At 37.1% G+C, this 20,139-nt stretch overlaps 1 protein-coding gene and 1 non-coding gene across 20 annotated transcripts in view; both read left to right on the top strand.

The window, feature by feature from the left end:
- Positions 1-20,139, top strand: part of BCAS3 (BCAS3 microtubule associated cell migration factor) — a 539,137-nt gene that overhangs the window by 43,589 nt on the left and 475,409 nt on the right. For all 19 annotated transcript variants that reach the window (XM_075994398.1, XM_075994401.1, XM_012775078.2 and 16 more), the window contains one exon: positions 13,746-13,827. In XM_075994398.1, the coding sequence (XP_075850513.1) occupies positions 13,746-13,827 (82 nt within the window). The remainder of the gene's footprint in view (positions 1-13,745; positions 13,828-20,139) is intronic.
- On the top strand, positions 18,608-18,669 carry LOC142862298 (U7 small nuclear RNA). The gene has a single exon (XR_012913365.1). It is a non-coding gene; the product is annotated as a U7 small nuclear RNA (small nuclear RNA).

A 20,139-nucleotide genomic window follows, 5' to 3' on the forward strand; every position in this document is an offset into this window, starting at 1 on the left:
AAGAAAGGTCCTTGTTGCTTTAGGAAGTGAATTCTGTGGTATAAGATATCCTTCTCTGATCTTTCTATATTTTTACCCTTTATCCTCAATTTTGTTTTTTGTTTTTGGTATCCAGGGAAGATTAACATTTATTTGTGGGATATTCACATTTTTTAAATATTTTCTATATATATTTAAATTACTAGACCATATTTTTTTGGAGTAGTTTTAGGTTTACAAAAAAACTGAGGTGCAAGTACAGAGACCTCACATGTATCTCTCCACTACCCTCTTTTCATTTTCCCCTATTGTTAACCCTTTGGGTTAATGTGGTACATTTGTTACATAATTGATGAACCAATATTGACACGTTATTAATAACTGAAGTCCGTAGGTAACTTTTTTCCCTAATAAAATAATTTATTGGTGTTACTTTTTAACTTTGAAAACTAGTGAAATGATTTTCTTTTTAAGGAAGTTTAGTTGTGTCCTTATGGTTATTACATGTGACACAACTGGAAAAAATTGATAGCTATATATTTGTATATATAAATGGGCTATTTTTAGATAACTGGCAGTAAGAAAAACAGGTTTTAAGTAAAAGTATTATATAAGCACAAAAGCTAGAGATGGTGGAGACTGGCTTGATTGTTTCAATGGGAGTATAAAGACTAGTGTGATAAAAACACTGCAGCCTCAAACTCCTGAGCTCAAGTGATCCTGCTGCCTCAGCATCTCAAGTAGCTGGAACTACAGGCACATGCCACCATGTCCAGCTAATTTTATTTATTTATTTATTTATTTATTTATTTATTTATTTATTAATGAATGAATGAATGAATGAATGACAGAGTCTCACTGTGTTGCCCAGGCTAGAGTGCTGTGGCGTCAGCCTAGCTCACAGCAATCTCAAACTCCTAGGCTCAAGCGATCCTTCTGCCTCAGCCTCTCGAGTAACTGGGACTACAGGCATGTGCCACCATGCCCGGCTAATTTTTTGTATGTATATTTTTAGTTGTTCAATTAATTTCTTTCTATTTTTAGTAGAGACAGGGTCTTGCTCAGGCTGGTTTTGAACTCCTGTACTCAAATGATCCACCCGCCTTGGCCTCCCAGTGTGCTAGAATTACAGGTGTGAGCCACCTCGCACGGCTGGGGAGTTTTACATTTTAAGCAAGTTTAGCCTATCACTTTTTTTCTTACATGAATGGTGCCTTTTGTTTATCCCAAAAGCCGGCACAATACCCAGCAACAACTATGTTTTCTCCTTTGTTATTTTTTAAGTGTTTTATGGTTTTGCATTTTACATTTAGATCTGCAATCCATTTTGAATTAATTTTTGTGAAGGGTGTAAGGTCTGTGTCTACATTCATTTTATTGCATGTGGATGTCCAGTTGTTCCAGCACCATTTGTTGAAAAGACTATCCTTGCTCTGTTGTATTGCACGTGCTCTTTTTTTTTTTTTTTTTTTGAGACAGAGCCTCACTCTGTTGCTGGGCTAGAGTGCTGTGGCGTCAGCCTAGCTCACAGCAACCTCAAACACCTGGGCTCAAGCAATCCTCCTGCCTCAGTCTCCTGAGTAGCTGGGACTACAGGCATGTGCCACTATGCCGGGCTAATATTTTCTATATATTTTTAGTTGGCCAGTTAATTTCTTTCTGTTTTTTTTTTTTTTTTTTTTTTTTTTTGGTAGCGATGGGGTCTTGCTCTTGCTCAAGCTGGTCTCAAACTCTTGACCTCAAGTGATCCTCCTGCCTTGGCCTCCCAGAGTGCTAGGATTACAGGCATGAGCCACTGTGCCCAGCCTGCCCTTGCTCTTTTATTGAAGATCGGTTGACTGTATTTATGTGGGTTTATTTGTGGGCTCTCTGTTCCATTAATCTAATTATCTATACTTTCAGCAATACTGCACTGTCATGATTGGTATGTGCCACCATATCTGGGTATTTTTTCTAATATTTGTAGAGATTGGGTCTCACTCTTCCTCAGGTTGATCTCAAACTCTTGACCTGAAGTGGTCCTCCTGCCTTGGCCTCCCTGAGTGCTAGGATTATAGTTGGGAGCCTCTGTGCCTGGCCTGTAGATGGTTTTGAATCAAGTAGAGGAAGTTCTGTATTCCTAATTTCTGAGAGTTTTTTTTTTTTTTTCATGAATGGGTGTTGGATTTTTTCATATGATTTTTCTGCGTCTCTTATTTGACCCTGTGATTTTCCTTCTTTAGCTTGTTGATGTGATGGCTTACATTGGTGATTTTTTGAATGTTGAACTAGCTTTGCATACCTAAAATAAATCCCCCTTTTTTATAGTGTATAATTCTTGTTATACATTGTTGGATTTGATTTGCTATTATTTTGGTGGGGATTTTTGCATCTATGTTTATGAGAGATATTGGTCTGTAGTTTTCTTGTAATGTCTTCTTTGTGGTTTTGGAATTAGGGTAATGGTGCCTCATAGAATGAGGTAGGAAGCATGCTCTTTGCTATCTTCTAGAAGAGATTATAGAGAATTGGTATTCTTCCTTTCTTAAATGTTTGGTAGAATTCACCAGTGAATTCCTGGACCTGTGCTTTCTGTTTTGGAAGGTTATTAATTACTGATTGAATTTTTTAAAATAGATATAGGGCTATTCAGACTATATATTTCTTTGCATGTAAGTTTTGGCACATTGTATGTTTCAAGGAATTGGTCCATTTCATTGAGGTTATCAAATTTGTGGGTACAGAGTTGTTTATAGTGTTCCTTTATTATCTTTTTAATGCCCATGGGATTTGTAGTGACCTCTTTTCTTTCATTTCTGATATTAGTTAATTTGTGTCTTCTCTCTTTCTCTTTTATTTTATTATTGTTATTTTTTTGAGACAGAGTCTCACTCTGTTTCCCGGGCTGGAGTGCTGTGGCATCAGCCTAGCTCACAGTAACCTCAGACTCCTGGGCTCAAGAGATCCTCCTGCCTCAGCCTCCTGAGTAGCTGGGACTACAGGCATGTGCCACTAGTTTTTTTCTATGTATTTTTTGTTGGCCAATTAATTTGTTTCTATTTTTAGTAAAGACAGGGTCTCGCTTTTGCTCAGACTAGTCTCAAACGCCTGAGCTCAAACGATCCTCCCGCATAGCCTCCCAGAGTGCTAGGATTACAGGTGTGAGCCACCGCACCCAGCTTGCATCCCATGAGTTTTTATAAGTGTTTTTTTTTTTTTTTTTTTTTTTTGGAGACAGAGTCTCACTGTTTCCCTGGCTAGAGAGTGCAGTGGCATGATCATAGCTCACAGCAACCTGAAACTCCTGGGCTCAAGCGACCTCCTGCCTCAGCCTCCCGAGTAGCTGGGACTAGAGCATGCACCACCATGCCCGACTCATTTTTTCTATATATTTTTTAGTTGTCCAGCTAATTTCTTTTTATTTTTTTAGTAGAGACGGGGTCTTACTTTTGCTCAGGCTGGTCTCGAACTCCTTATCTCAAACTTCTTAGCTCAAAAGATCCATCCACCTGACCCTCCCAGAGCGGTAGGATTACAGGCGTGGGCCACCATGCCTGGCTGGCTATTTTGTTGTTTTGATTCTTGTTAGCATGAGATACCTTCCCCTTTTATTTTTTTTTTTTTATTTTTTTTTTTTTATTTATTTTTTTTTTTTTTGAGATAGAGTCTTGCTTTGTTGTCCAGGCTAGAGTGAGTGCCGTGGTGTCAGCCTGGCTCACAGCAACCTCAAACTCCTGGGCTCAAGCGATCCTTCTGCCTCAGCCTCCCGAGTAGCTGGGACTACAGGCATGCGCCACCATGCCCTGCTAATCTTTTATATATATATATTAGTTGGCCAATTAATTTATTTCTATTTATAGTAGAGACGGGTCTTGCTCTTGCTCAGGTTGGTTTCGAACTCCTGAGCTCAAAGGATCCACCCGCCTCGGCCTCCCAGAGAGCTAGGATTACAGGCGTGAGCCACCGCGCCCGGCCCCCTTTTAATCTCTATTGTGTTTCCCGGAAAATAATACAGGATCTTTTTTTTTTTTGAGACAAAATCTCACTCTGTTGCCCAGGCTAGAGTGCCGTGGCGTCAGCCTAGCTCACAGCAACCTCAAATTCCTGGGATCAAGCAATCCTTCTGCCTCAGCCTCACGGGTAGCTAGGACTACAGGCATGTGCCACCATGCCCGGCTAATTTTTTTCTATATTAACTTTTAGTTGGCCAATTAATTTCTATTTTTAGTAGAGATGGGGGTCTTGCTCTTGCTGAGGCTGGTTTCGAACTCTTGACCTTGAGCGATCTTCCTGCCTCATCTCCCAGGATTACAGGCGTGAGCCACCGTGCGCCCGGCCTAAGACTGGGTCTTATATTTATTTTTCCTCAAGAAGAACCCCTAGGGCTTATTTTCAGGGGATGTGTTATTTTTTTTTTAAGTACCGTACAACAATGTACATTTATTCAAATATAATTAAGTCATCTTCTTCTGGAACATCATCATAACTCTCCAAACCCTGAATTCCATCCTGAATTTCTTACAGCTGTATTTCCTTTAGAACCATTGGCCCCAATCTCTCATGTCACGAGCAACAGAGCTCTCATGGCGCAGATGAGAAGGGCTGCTCGTCGTCTTTTCCGCTCTGTGACGAAATGCATGGGTTGTGCAGATATGCTGAGTAGCCATGCCCATCACTAGGTTTTATTTTCGAGGTAGGGCTTATATCACCCAAATGCTTAGAAATTCTGCTAGGGCTTATTTTATGGGTAGGTCTTAATCTTGAGGGAAACACGGTATGTGTCTTTAAAGTAGGTTTCTTGTAGACAACATATATTGGATTTTACATTTTAATCCACATTCACAATCTCTGTTTTTTAATTGATGTATTTAGACCATTGATTGTTTATGGTGCTTATTGGTATAGATGGATTAATATCTATCATATTTGTTACTTTTTTATGTTTGTTGCCCTTATTTTTTTATTCCTGCTTTTATCTTCTACCCTTTTCCTGCTTTTGGTAGTTTAATTGAGCATTCTATATAATGCTTTCTTTTCTTAGCATATCAATTATACTACTTAATTAAAACTTCTTTTAGTGGTTGCCCTGGAGTTTGCAATATACATTTACAACTAATCAAAGTCTACTTTCAAAGAATGCTATATTGCTTCATGGTTAGTGCAGTACATAATATTAACAAAATATTGCTAATTCCTCTCTCTTCTTTCTTATATCATTACTGTTATTTATTTCACTTATATATAAGCATACATAAGGACATGTGTGTGTGTGTGTGTGTGTATATATATATACCTATATATATGCCTATACATAAGCATATATAATTGAGTACATTGTTGCTATTTTGAACAAAATATTATCTGTTAAAACAGTTAAGAAAAATAGAAGTTTTATTTTACCTTCACTTATTCCTACTCTGGTGTTTTCATTCTTTTATGTAGATCTCAGTTTCTAACCTTTATTGTTTTCTTTTTCTGCAGAACATCTTTTAACATTTCTGGCAAGGCAACTCTACTGGCAATAAATTCCCTCAACTTCTCTTTGAGAAAGTCTTTATTTGTCCTTCAAAATCAGTTTTGAAGGCTAATTTTGCAGGATGAGGAATTATAGGTTGGTGTTTTTTTTTCCCCATACAATACTTTAAATATCTCTTTCTTGCTTGTATCGTTTTTGAGGAAAAGGCAATGTAATTCTTTATCCTCGCTCCTCTATAAGTAGGTGTTTTTTCCCTTTGGCTTCTTCTTTCCTTTCCTTCTTGCCTTACTGCTTTCCTGCCTTTTTCTTTCTTTCTTTTCTTTGTAGTAGCCTTATCATACCTTACTATAACCTCTAATTCCTGGCCTCAAGAGTCCCCCCCCCCCCCCCCCCCCCCCCCCCCCCCCCCCCCCCGCCTCAGCCTCCTGAGTACCTGGAACTACATTTTAAATGTTTTGTAGAGAGAGGTCTTGCTATGTTGCCTGGCTGGTCGCAAACTACTGGCCCCAAATGATCCTCCCACCTTGGCCTCCTGAAGTGCTAGGATTACAGGCATGAGCTACTGCACCCAGCCTTAAGTTTTTTTTCTTTATCTTTGATTTTTTCAAGTTTGCAAATGATATGCTTTGGTGTAGATTTTCTTTTGGGCATTTATCCTGCATGTTCTTCTCTGAGCTTATCATATCTGACTGTGGTTCTGATACTTGTTTAAGTCTCTTCAAACTGTTTTTTGGCTTTTAGTATGTTTTCTAATATATTATTAAAAGGAGGGAAATATGTTAAATGGGCCTTTAGTAATACAGTGGTAGTGTGTGGGGTGGGAAAGCATTGTGTAATCCTATGATTAAGTCTCAGTCTTTGCAAGTGCATCACAGATTTTTATTATATTTTTAACCTTCTTAGGTAAGACAAGAAGGCTAGAGGGGACTAGAGTTGGGTATTTCTCTTTCCTCAGGTAGGTTAGGCTCTAATATAACCCTAGCAGGATAGGCTGTGATAAAATAGTTTCTCCTGAGAACAAGCCTGTCAGAATGCTCTGACATATTTTAAAATAGTTCCATTTTTCACACCCACTGCCAGAGGGGTTTGAGGGACTTTTCATTTTCTTTAGTATTTGCTGTTAGGACTTGGGTATAGCTTCTGGAGATAAAACACATAAATGTGAGGGCTTGCCCTAGGACTGGTTTGCCCTGGAGTTTTTATCTCTCAGGCTTGTCCATATTGAGTCTCTAGTAATTTGTGAATCATAATTTAGGTGTTTCTACCCTGATACTGGTTCATGTAGAGGTTTCTACTTGTGGATTTCTGCTCTTGTAAATTGTGATTCTGTGTATTCGCCTGTCTCTCCAATTTTTAAAATTATTTTATGAGGCCATCTCAGCTTCAGAAGTCTCTCTAATTTTTGAGGCTGTGGTTTGCCCTGTGACCTCATTTCTCTGATGGATATAAGAAGAGTGGTTGATTTTTTAGTTTGTTCAGCTTTTTACTTGTGGTTAGGACAAAGTGAAGACTTCTAAGCTCCTTACATGCCAGCCTGGAAACTGAAAGGCTAAATTTTTACAAATCAATATTTTTCTACTTAAAGCAACATTGTGTTGTTATAACCCAACCATTGTACCTTATTTGAGGGAAGGATTGGTCATTGTTGTCTTTGAGTTAAGGTATGAATTTTATTAGGTACAAAAAAAATCTCTACTTTTTTCCAAAGCTGCTGAAATGAGTCCTTGAATCTCATTCATATTCCATAATATCATACCTATCTATGAAAATGAAGGGTCCTTCAGAACAAGAGTCTTACATCATCTGCCCTCATGAAAAGCCATTGTAAATAAAGGCCATCAGTTTATATAATTACTTTTAGGCAGCATTACATATCCATAGGAGGCTGATTTATGCATTTCATACAGCGTGCATCAATTGATTTAAATCCATAATTTATTCTGTAAACCCAGCAGAATGGCTGCCACTAGTTGTTGGCCAGGATGTGGAATAGATAGAACCCTCATAGATTGCTGGTAGAAGTGTAAATTGGTACAATCACATTGTAAAACAGTTTTATTAAAAATTATAAAAGGTATATATATGCCTACCCTAATATCTTTATATAGAAGCAATTACTCTACTAGATATATATCTAAAAGAAATATAGAAATATATGTACATGTTTACACAAAGACATTTGTGAGAATATTCATAATAATATTCTTTTTTTTTTTTTTTTTTTTTTTTGAGACAGAGTCTCGCTTTGTTGCCGAGGCTAGAGTGCCATGGCATCAGCCTAGCTCACAGCAACCTCAAACTCAAGCAATCCTCCTGCCTCAGTCTCCCAAGTAGCTGGGACTACAGGCATGCGCCACCATGCCTGGCCAGTTATATATATTAGTTGGCCAATTAATTTCTTTCTATTTATAGTAGAGACTGGGTCTTGCTCTTGCTCAGGCTGGTTTCGAACTCCTGACCTCGAGCAATCCACCAGCCTCGGCCTCCCGGAGTGCTAGGATTACAGGCGTGAGCCACCGTGCCCGGCCAATAATATTCTTTATGATGTTATTTTCAAAATAGTATAATGATTCTCATACAACTATATAATAGACAGATGTTCTAGATTTTATTTAACTTACTAATGAGGAATTTGGGAAGTTACTGCAGGTGGCTTAAAGTAGAAGGTGAAGATCAAATATAGGCAATTAGGAATACTGAAATGAAGTTGCTAATAGATGGAAACCTCATTAATATCCTGTTGGCATTACAATGTACTATTTGGTATCATCTTTTCTACAAAGTGGAATTTGATTGTCCTTCTACCAGGCAAAATTTATTTGCATTTCTGTGCACAAGAATCTATTGCATTACTCTCAGTTTTCTGTCGGAGGATTGTAAAATGCCCCAAAGACAAAAGTCTGATCTCTAGAATCAGATAACACCAGAGGGTCCATTACCACTAACTCTTTGTAATCCAGTGAAAAACCACACAGTAATCTTTTTCCCATTTCAAAATCTTTCACAAATTTTCCTTGACATCTTAAGATCCAAAAACTAGAAGCCAAAAACTCAAAATACCCCAGAGGTCCATGAATAATAGAATGGATAAAATTGTAGTATTTTCATACAATGAAAATCTATATAGCAACAAGAATTAAAAAGCTACAATCCCATGCAGCAACATGAATTAATTTCATAAGGATAGTAATGTGTGAAAAAAGCCATTCACAAGAGTATATACTGTGTGAACCCATTTACATTAAGATGAACAAGAGCTTATGTAAGGTTTTACAAATCAGGATTGTGGTCATGGTCATTCTTGATTTGGAGTTATGCCTGGGAAGGGACATGGCAGGACCTTGTGAGTATCCATTGTATTGTTTCTTTTTCTTTTCTTTCTTTCTTTCTTTTTTTTTTTTTTTGAGACAGAGTCTGGCTCTGTTGCTCGAGCTAGAGTGCCTTGGCATCAGCCTAGCTCACAGCAACCTCAAACTCCTGGGTTCAAGGAGTCCTTCTGCCTCAGCCTCCCAAGTAGCTGGGACTATAGGCATGCGCCACCATGCCCGGCTAATTTTTTCTATATATTTTTAGTTGTCCAGCTAATTTCTTTCTGTTTTCTAGTAGAGATGGTCTTGCTCTTGCTCAGGCTAGTCTCGAACTCCTTACCTTGAGCAATCCCCCTGCCTAGGCCTCCCCGAGTGCTAGGATTATAGGCTTGAGCCACTAGGCCCGGCCTCTATTGTTTCTTGATGTCTGTCAGTACAGAGGTATATTAACATTGAAAACTCCTTAAGCTATACAGATACTTATGAGTTATATACTTTTTCTGTGTTTGTTATCTTAAAGTGAAGTTTACTTAAAAAATCATTTGCAGACCACAAATATCCATTTAACTAGTGGTCTGCAGGGGAAGGTAGAGATCTGAATAGGCAATCTTATCCTAATTCTGTGGCATTGTAGAGCATTTTTTTATTGTCCTTGATATTTGGTTGAATTTTCTATATTATAGTCAGATAGTCTATTGAAAGTTACCAGGATTTCAGAAACAAGTTTGGCTCTGAGGACTAGTTGAACTTCAGTTGCTTTCAGAGAATTCTAAAAGCCCTTCCAGAAGTTTTATAGCCTTTTCTGTGTGTTTATTATTGTCTTGGCTGTTGTAATTTCCTTTTGCCTTAGATTGAGTTGTCAGATTCTAAAATTGTACTCCCCCCATCCCATTTTTTGGTTTGGTATGTCATTTGCATATTTTCACCATGCGAAAGCTATTTTCTATGGTTAGAAAAGATTTTTTTTCTTACAGTGTGAACAAATCATTCTTTGTTCTCTTTATTGTGCACCCAAACTGGTACGTCCGGTTTATGTCCCAAACAACAAAAGTCTGTCATCAGAAATTAAAATGCCAGTAAGAACAAAGGCAGAGATCATGAGGAACTCTTGGAGAGGTTTCCTCCCAGTTTGCTCCTCTCCCCAAGTTAACACAGTTGCCAGGAAGTTGGAACACTGCTTGGTACACTCCTTCCTTGTAGTTCTGCTCTTTTATATATTGTTGTTGTTGGTTTAAAACTGAATTTACAACTTCATATAATTCTTTTCAGGATCTTATAAAATCCTTATCTCTGAGATTCTTTGCCATTTTCATTCAATGAACTCTTCTTAAGAAACCTAAGATTCACTTTTGAGAAAATGTGTTGACTTTTAAAAAATCAGTTTTGACACTCATTTATTTTAAAGCAAAATTGAACATACTTTATAAAATTATTAGAGGCAATTCATAATAACTAAAGCAGTGTGTAAGGACATGTCATGTCCATCCTCTGTCCTTTCTAAAATGTACACATCCTGTCTGTATACACTTTTTTAGTACTGTTTATGTTCTGCAGTGGTATTCTAATGTAAAGTTTGCACATCCCATTTAGGGAGTTCTGTCCTCTAGGAAGTTTGCCATTTGAGACTCACATAGGATAGTTGAGAATATTTTATTTTATTTTATGGGGTGGGCTCTGGTGGGGATCCAGGGTTGAGGGAAAGGGCTGATAGTTTAGAATTATGCTTCTAATTTCAGTAGGTTGCACAATTATGATTTTAATATATTTACAAATATCTATAAATGAAACATAATACTTTCCCCCCTCTCCCCTGTTATAATTAAACAAAGATTCTAGAACCTTAACTTAGAGGTAGTGAAGAATGGGCAATGAATGTGGGTGCATTTTATAATCAGTCCTAATGTTTTTTCTCACCTGTTACTTTACATATAAAGAGGGATTTAGAATAGAAGCTTAGGATAACATACATTTAGGTTTGTTTTTGCTGCAAAGCATGGTGTGTTCAGATTTCAAAATGTTTTTCTATATCAAAGTAAGCTCTTGCATATTAAATACAGTGGTAAATCTTTATCATATAGTGAGTATGCCAAGACAGATTTGGTTTTTTTTTTTTTTTTTGGAGACAGAGTCTCACTCTGTTGCCTATACTAGAGCGCTGTGGCATCAGCCTAGCTCACAGCAACCACAAACTCCTGGGCTCAGGGAATCCTTCTGCCTCAGCCTCCCGAGTAGCTGGGACTACAGGCATGTAGCCACCATGCCCGGCTAATTTTTTCTATATAATTTTAGTTGGCCAATTAATTTCGTTCTAGTTTTAGTGGAGACAGGGTCTTGCTCTTGCTCAGGCTGGTCTGGAACTCCTTACCTTGAGCGATCCTCCTGCCTCAGCTCTCCCAGAGTGCTAGGATTACAGGCATGAGCCACCAAGCCTGGCCTAAGACAGTTTTGTTTTATTTTTTAGTATAATTGTATACAACAACTCAGTTAAATATCATTATCCTTTTTTAACTTTAAGGCTTTGAGAGAACCAAAAGCTAAGTGCTAGACCTCTGGCATGTAGAAATAATAATATAGAGCAGTAGATTTTGTGTCAGAATACTATAATTTGTTATAAGTGTAAACCTTATAGGTGAAAAGTATTTTTCATTACTCTGAATAATAATTTCAATGTAAGTTCTATAATATTATTTTAAAGCTTATTTTTAATCTTATTATTAATAGAAATAGCAAGTATGTTGGAAAAGAGTGTTATTTATGTGTTGCATAATTTATTGTCAAAATGTAAATGACTTGGCAGTGTTTTTATTCTCTTGGCTATTAAAATTTATAATGTTAGGTAGGTGAAATATCCAATAAACCACCTGTAATATAATGAGACTACATTAGTGTTACATCTTTTACCATATGTGTGCTTAAAATCAAAGAGATTGTAATTTTTAGATTTTAGAGACTGTATGATTATTGCATTGGGTGGGAGTTTGAACAAAGTAAACTTTTATGGCTTTTTCTAAATTTTAAATTCAGTTCTGTTATAATCAAATGTAGACTATAATGGCTATGGTGTTCATTTTTAAAATTAAAGGTTACAGGCCTGACACAATGGCTTATGCCTGTAATCCTAGCGCTCTGGGAGGCTGAGGCAGGCAGGTCACTCAAGGTCAGGAGTTCGAAACCAGTCTGAGCAAGAGCGAGATCCCGTCTCTACTAAAAATAGAAAGAAATTAATTGGCCAACTAAAAATATATAGAAAAAATTAGCCGGGCATGGTGGCGCATGACTGTAGTCCCAGCTATTCAGGAGGCTGAGGCAGAAGGATCACCCGAGCCCAGGAGTTTGAGGTTGCTGTGAGCTAGGCTGACGCCGTGGCACTCTAACCAGGATAACAAAGTGAGACTCTGTCTCAAAAAAAAAAAAAAATTAAAGGTTACAAAGGAATTTGCAGAGCATGTAAGTTCTTACAGTGTGCTATACTGAATTTATAGCTTTTGTGTGTTTCATTGGTGGTAGGTGGTGCTATTGTTGCACAGTTAGTTCTAGCATTCCTCACATCTTCTGCATCCCAAGTGTTACAGAAGGATTTGTCACTGCAGCCATTAAATAAGTTGTGGTAATTATCTTAAGCAAAATGAATGTGATGGCTCTTTAGGCATTGCCATAATTTAACATTTATAAGAAACAAAAATATTTATAGTTTTTAGCTCTTAAGTTCAGATAGAAGCCCAACTGAAAATCTAAAAAGGTAATTACTCTAAAAGGCAGCTCTGTAGATTTATAGTTTAATATTGTAATATTTATAAGCCTTTTACAATGTATATGTTTTTTATATTTTAAACTGCCTGTTTGATGTGCCTATTTAAAAAAATGTCTTCAGTATGTTTCCTCTATTGAATATTTATCTTTATTACATATGTTGTATGTTCTTGGGTATTTAGAACTAGTTTTATAATGTTTGCCATTTTCTCTGTCATATATTCCATCAAACACAAAGCAATTATGAAAATGTATTGACAACTACAGTAGTACCACATATAGTAAGTCTGGGAAGCCATTCTTGACTAATTCTAGTTTAATCTGTTCAGTACTTCACTTAACATTTGAAAAGCAGTCGTTTTCACACTTTACACATATTAGCACACCTCTTTTACCCTTCAGATGGGTAGTATACTGTACTCTTTATATCTTAGGAGTAAGTCTGATATGACTCAAAGTTAACGTACTTTCATGCAGTGTTTGATCTATGTGTATAATAAAAATAACTTTTAATGTTGCTTGCATGTAACTTGTTCATAGAGGATTGAAATTAAAAGTATTCTGGAGGTCTTTTTGGCAGCTTTTCCTTCTCATTTTTTTAATTGTCAAAGAATATAGGCTTATTGAGGTTAAATGATTTATTCAAGGTTAACAGTTAATGAGTTTCAGAACCATAACTGCTAGCTAAGTTATTCACATTTCAATTATGTTTTCTTTGCAGTATATATTGCTTTTTTGCATTGACAACATATTTGTTAAAGTTGCTACAATATTCAAGTTGAGCTTTTTGAATAGTATCATGGTTGCTTTGCTATGAAATGGAAGGCAGTTGTGCATAAACTGCACAGATTTCTAATAGTTTAAAAAGATAAAAATTATAGACTTCTAGAACAGACCTTTTTTTGTTTGTATTAATTGTGTACTCTTATAATTTTCTAAAATTGCTTGTGGTAATTTAAGGTATGAGTATATTTAAAGTGCAAGATCAGGAGCTCGAGCCGCCCAGCGACTCCCCCTCCCCCTCCCCCAGCCCCATAAAAAAAAAAAAAAAAAAAAAAAAAAAAAAAAAAAAAAAAAAAAAAAATAAAGTGCAAGATCAACCATAAATGTGTGTGGGTCTATCTGTATATGTGTACGTGTATATATATGTTTTAGACAAAAAATTATAAAATTCAGGAGATCTTATTTTCATATAATAATGATGTGACCTGCATTTTCATTTACTGGCTTTTTTTCTGTCTTCTCTTATGCAGATCAGTGGGGAAGCACAGGAGCTCTTCTCTGTACGACATGGCCCAATTCGAGCAGCTAGAATCTTGCCTGCTCCACATTTTGGTGAGTGTACCCCTTAAGCAAAAACAAATCATTCAGAAAGAGTTTCTCTTTTGTTGGTCTTGGACTACAGACAGCAAGAATGATAACTAAAGTTTGTTTTTCTCCCAGTGTCCACTCCCCTTCCCTTCCTTTCCACAAGATAAACTCTTAACTCTGTCAGTTGAGATGGAAATAGGTAATCTTAACCAATTCAATATGTTCATTCACTTTCTGCTGTGGTTTTGATTTATCTTCATCTTCTTTGATCTCAATTTAGACACTGCCTCTCCTGGCTCTTTCTTGAAGCCCTTTTCTTTCTTGGTTTTCATGGCATCTTTCTTCCCAGATCCCTTCCTTGCTGACTGTGCTGTCTTTGTTATGTTTCTGGCTTAGCTTTCTTCTGTGGGTATTCCTCAAGTCTCTGTTCTCATGCCTTTGCCCTTCTTCTCAGTTATACTTTACTGCCTTGGAGAGCTTGGTTTTCACTATTATCTCTATTGTAGATGACTGCTCTTTGCATCTACAGCTATTGTCAAAAGTGGAATTTTTGGCTTTTAACTTTTCATCTCAACTTTAATAGAGAAATACTTCTTAATGTATTTAAATAGTATATATGCTTTATATTTATTTCAAAAATTCAAACATGTTTTTGTGTTAAATATGTTATTTAGATGGCTAAATTTTGGGTTCTTTAATACTTTGAGCTTTCTAAAGGTTATATTTTCTCATTTGCTTTTCTGTGTTCACTCAAGAATGTTTTTGCATGTGCAGTGAAAAGCCAATCATATTAATCATGTTTGGATATTTTAAAATCTTTTTAAGAAGAAGATATTAAAATATTTTAATTCTATTGTATTTTTAAAGGTTATCCTGAAGTGGAAAAATGTTACTTATAAGACTTCTTTTAGGCCGGGCGCTGTGGCTCACGCCTGTAATCCTAGCTCTTGGGAGGCTGAGGCGGGCGGATTGCTCAAGGTCAGGAGTTCAAAACCAGCCTGAGCAAGAGCGAGACCCCGTCTCTACTATAAATAGAAAGAAATTAATTGGCCAACTGATATATATATAAAAAATTAGCCGGGCATGGTGGCTCATGCCTGTAGTCCCAGCTACTTGGGAGGCTGAGGCAGGAGGATCGCTTGAGCCCAGGAGTTTGAGGTTGCTGTGAGCTAGGCTGACGCCATGGCACTCACTCTAGCCTGGACAACAAAGTGAGACTCTGTCTCAAAAAAAAAAAAAAAAAAGACTTCTTTTAGCAGTTAACTTTTCTAAAGTTTTGAGAATGATGTATACTAAAATTTATGACAGTGTGATTATGCATAAGTAATTTCAGGCATTAATTTAGTGATTAAATCAGCTTAAATGAAATTGGGAGGGTGGAGGAATCAAGGCAACAATATCTTGCAGTTATGTGGAGATTTTCTCCCTTGCTATTCAACTATATGGCATATACAAATTTCACCTCTCTGGCTGTCTGTCTGTTTCTCCCTCACGTGATCACACACGCCCACGCGCGCGCTCTCTCTCTTTTTTGTTGCATTTGCATTTTGGTGAAGATTCTAGACCATTCTTTTCTGGCGGGTTTTTAGGATGGCCAGCTTTTTCTTTTTGAATGGCTGGAATCAAGAACTTTATTACTAAAAAACTTCTGATATGTCTTTGTTTCTTTTGTATGTAATTCACAGAGGCAGACTTTTCTCTCTCGTTTTATTTATGAAGTGCTTTGGTTTATACTTACAGATGTTCAATTTTTCTCAACTTTTAAGGCTGAAATACTTCAAAGAAGTATCTAATTAATATTAATGTAATTTTTTTTTTTTTTTTTTAAGAAAGAATTTCATTTTGTTGCCCAGGCTAGAGTGAGTGGCGTGGCATCAGCCTAGCTCACAGCAACCTCCAACTCCTGGGCTCAAGTGATCCTCCTGCCTCAGATTCTTGAGTAACTGGGACTACAGGCATATGCCACCATGCTCGGCTAATTTTTTCTATTTTTGGTAGAGACAGGTCTCGCTCTTGCTCAGGCTGGTCTCGAACTCCTAAACTCAAACAATTCACCTGCCTTGGCCTCCCAGAGTGCTAGGATTATAGGTGTGAGCCACCGTGCCCGGCCAATATTAGTATAATTTTATTTAGAAGTAAGTTTAGTTTACTTTCCTATTTAAAAAGGAAAGTAATAAGCTTATTTAAAAATACCCTGCTCTGTAATAAGCTTATTTAAAAATATATTAGATTTAAAATATCGTTTTACGTGGTTAATTGTTCTGTATGACTTGGACAAATCCCTTGTGTGTAGCTTTTATTGTATTTGAATAATTTTTTAGATTTTTTTTTTTTTTTTTTTTTTTGAGACAGAGTCTCGCTTTGTTGTCCAGGCTAGAGTGAGTGCCGTGGCGTCAGCCTAGCTCACAGCAACCTCAAACTCCTGGGCTCGAGCGATCCTTCTGCCTCAGCCTCCCGAGTAGCTGGGACTACAGGCATGCACCACCATGCCCGGCTAATTTTTTATATATATATCAGTTGGCCAATTAATTTCTTTCTATTTATAGTAGAGACGGGGTCTCGCTCTTGCTCAGGCTGGTTTTGAACTCCTGACGTTGAGCAATCCGCCCGCCTCAGCCTCCCAAGAGCTAGGATTACAGGCGTGAGCCATAGATTTTTTTTTTTTAAAGAATGATGAAGTGCAATAGTGATAAGGGGGGGGGGGAAAGAGTAGAACAAGGAGTTGGATCTGTAACTGACTGTGAACAATCAAGTGCTATAACTCACTGCCTTTGGACCAGCCTTTTAGATTTTTCTTTCAAAGTTATACATGCAACTGATCACATAGGATATAATGGAAAATAGTAATACCCTACAGCTTTTTCCCATTTTGCTTTATTCTTTCATTATGATAGAAGTAGTAGCTTCTTGAAAAACGATGTGTGGGAAATCTCGTCTGTCTGAAGATGTCTTTATTCTTTCTTAACTCTTTTTTTTTTTGTGTGTGTGTGGCGTCAGCCTAGCTCACAGCAACCTCAAACTCCTGGGCTCAAGCGATCCTTCTGTCTCAGCCTCCCAAGTAGCTGGGACTACAGGCATGCGCCACCATGCCCGGCTAATTTTTTCTATATATATTAGTTGGCCAATTAGTTTCTTTCTATTTATAGTAGAGACGGGGTCTCGCTCTTGCTCAGGCTGGTTTCGAACTCCTGACCTCGAGCAATCCGCCCGCCTCGGCCTCCCAGAGAGCTAGGATTACAGGCGTGAGCCACCGCGCCCGGCGTTCCTTAACTCTTGATTGATAATTAGGCTGGGTAACAAATACTTGTTTGCAGTAGTGTTATGCTGAATTTTGAAGGCATTAGTTTACTATTATGTTGAAGACTCTGAGGCCATTTTGTCACCTTTTTCTTTGTATGTGGCTTCTTTTTCATTCTGGGAACTCAAAATTTTGTCTTTGCTCCTCATGTTCTGAAACTTTGCAGCCTTGTGTCATGAATCATATATTCCCTGCTTCTTTGTGGCCACAATCAATAATTGATCACTTTCATGCCAGGTGTGATGGCACATGCTTATTTTTCCAGCTACTTACGGGGCTGAGGTGGGAGGATTGATTGAGGCCAGGAATTTTGAGTCCAGCCTGGGCAATGTAGCAAGACTCTATATCTTAAAAAGAAAAAAAAGAAAGAAAGAAAAAAATTTCATCACTTTCTTAATTAGTATAGATCTGCTTTAGAATTGTCTTTCAATACATATTCCCGAAAAAGCTAAAATCATTGGTATTAGTATATCAGATAGAAACTGTTACTAACCATCTTTCAAATCTGTCCTTCTAGAACTTAATTCCAACTAAAATAAATTCTTTTTATTTGTTACTCTACATAGCCATTTTGGTTTTTAGCACCTCACTTGTGTAATAAAATATATCAATATGTATATTCTAATATACAAGTCAAAAATTTTATATGGTTATAGACTTTATGCTCATCAATGTTATTTTTGAGGAATAGGATCAGAGGAGACTTTTACTTCCATGTTTCTCTTTTTCTTTTTTTCAGGGATAGCATTGGTGGTAATGTTTTTATTTATTTTATTTTATTTTGGTGTATTATGGGGGATGGCCATGTTTTTAATTTCTTAAAGTAAGGACCATGTAGGGAGGCTAAGGCAGGAGGATCACTTGAGCCCAGCAGTTTGAGGTTGCAGTGAGCTATGACATCACTGCACTCTAGCTGGGGTGACAGAGCCAGACTCTGTCTCAAAAATAAAATAAAATAAAATAAAAGTAAGGACCCATGTAATTCTAACCACTGAAAATATTTGTTATAAAAATTCAAGTAATACTGAAATATAGGAAGTGAAAATTCACGTGGTCCTTTTTTAGCACAGATAGACCTGACTACCTCTTTCTTTTTATGTTTCCTCAGATATTGAGCATGGATTATATGGCCTATATTAACAGTTTATGGGCCAGGCGTGGTGATTCACGCCTGTAATCCTAGCACTCTGGGAGGCTGAAGTGGGCGGATTGCTCGAGGTCAGGAGTTCAAAACCAGCCTGAGCTAGACCCTGTCTCTACTAAAAATAGAAAGAAATTAATTGAACAACTAAAAATATACATACAAAAAATTAGCCGGGCATGGTGGCACATGCCTGTAGTCCCAGCTACTCGGGAGGCTGAGGCAGGAGGATCGCTTGAGCCCAGGAGATTGAGGTTGCTGTGAGCTAGGCTGATGCCATAGCACTCACTCTAGCCTGGGCAACAGAGTGAGACTCTGTCTCTTAAAAAAAAACAAAAAACAGTTTGTGGTATATATTTCCAGTGTAGTGTTACAGCTCTTTTAGAATTTGCCTAGCAGGTTTTCCGATTCTCACTGGAAGACCCTCCAGAAATATAAAAAATATATGGTACATATTTCCAGATGTTTTTCCATTAACCATGCACATTTGCATAAAACCTGCTCATATTATTATGTCCCAGGCCTGATTCAAGTTCTTTACATGTATTACAGGTTTTCACCGATGCATAAGGGTGTGTGTCTGGGTGTGTGTGCATTTTTCCATAACAGTTTATACTGTGAACATTGTTTCATTTCAAAACTTATGAATTTTCGATTATTGCTAAAAATTATGTAACATTGCATTGTATGGGCAATTTATATTGTTTTCAATTTTTTCCCTATTAATAAGTTATATTGTCATACACTTCCATGTATGAACATTTCAAAAATCATACAATGAATTTATTTTAGGATAACTCTTAGATGGTGTATTGTTCAGCCAAAGGATCTATGCATTTAAAATTTGGATACCTGTTTTAAAATTGCCTCTCTGAGAGGATATGTCGACAACTATATATTAGAATTTCTTTTCTCTTTATTCTGTCCTATACTGGCTATTATGAATTTTCTCAATCATTTCATGTCTGCATGGCAGAAAATCCTACTCATATGTAATTTTTTGTTCCTTGATTACTAGGGAGGGTAGAAAATCCTCATATTTTTGCTCTTTATATTCATTAATGTTACATTTGTTTGTATTCTTTTTTTTTTTTTTTTTTTGAGACAGAGTCTCGCTTTGTTTGTTGCCCAGGCTAGAGTGAGTGCCATGGCGTCAGCCTAGCTTACAGCAACCTCAAACTCTTGGGCTCAAGCAATCCTTCTGTCCCAGCCTCCCGAATAGCTGGGACTACAGGCATGCACCACCATGCCTGGCTAATTTTTCCTATATATATTAATTGGCCAATTAGTTTTCTTTCTATTTATAGTAGAGATGGGGTCTCGCTCTTGCTCAGGCTGGTTTTGAACTCCTAAGCTTGAGCAATCCGCACACCTCGGCCTCCCATAGTGCTAGGATTACAGGCGTGAGCCACTGCGCCCGGCCTGTTTGTATTCTTTACTCCTTATTGATTTGTGCTGTTTATTAGGTTTCATGATAAGAAAGTCCTTTTGTATTTCCCTGTGTCTAATATTAATCATGACTTTTCTTGAAAGTTTAATTTAAAATTTTTCCATTTTGTTATCTTTTTTCTCTTACATTTTCTTTATTCATCATAAAGAAGTAATTCTTTCCTTGTCAGTCTCTGATTTTCATATATTTTGGAGGACATTACTCTTTCTTCGTGGACTTTCCCCTACTATCATGTTAGCTCTTTGGAAAAATAGGAACTGATTTCTCATGTTTGCATTCTTTTGTGTAACATGTGCCAGATGAGGGGTGCCCCCTAATGAATTTATTCAGTATTTCATAGGAAATAATCTAGAACTCTACTTTTTTTTTATTCTTTTTAATTAAAAATTATTGTTATTATTTTTTTTTACCTTGGCATGCACATCTTGGCACTTGTAAAGAACTCTA

This window comes from Microcebus murinus, chromosome 18 (assembly GCF_040939455.1).
Source record: "Microcebus murinus isolate Inina chromosome 18, M.murinus_Inina_mat1.0, whole genome shotgun sequence".
NCBI lineage: Eukaryota > Metazoa > Chordata > Mammalia > Primates > Cheirogaleidae > Microcebus > Microcebus murinus.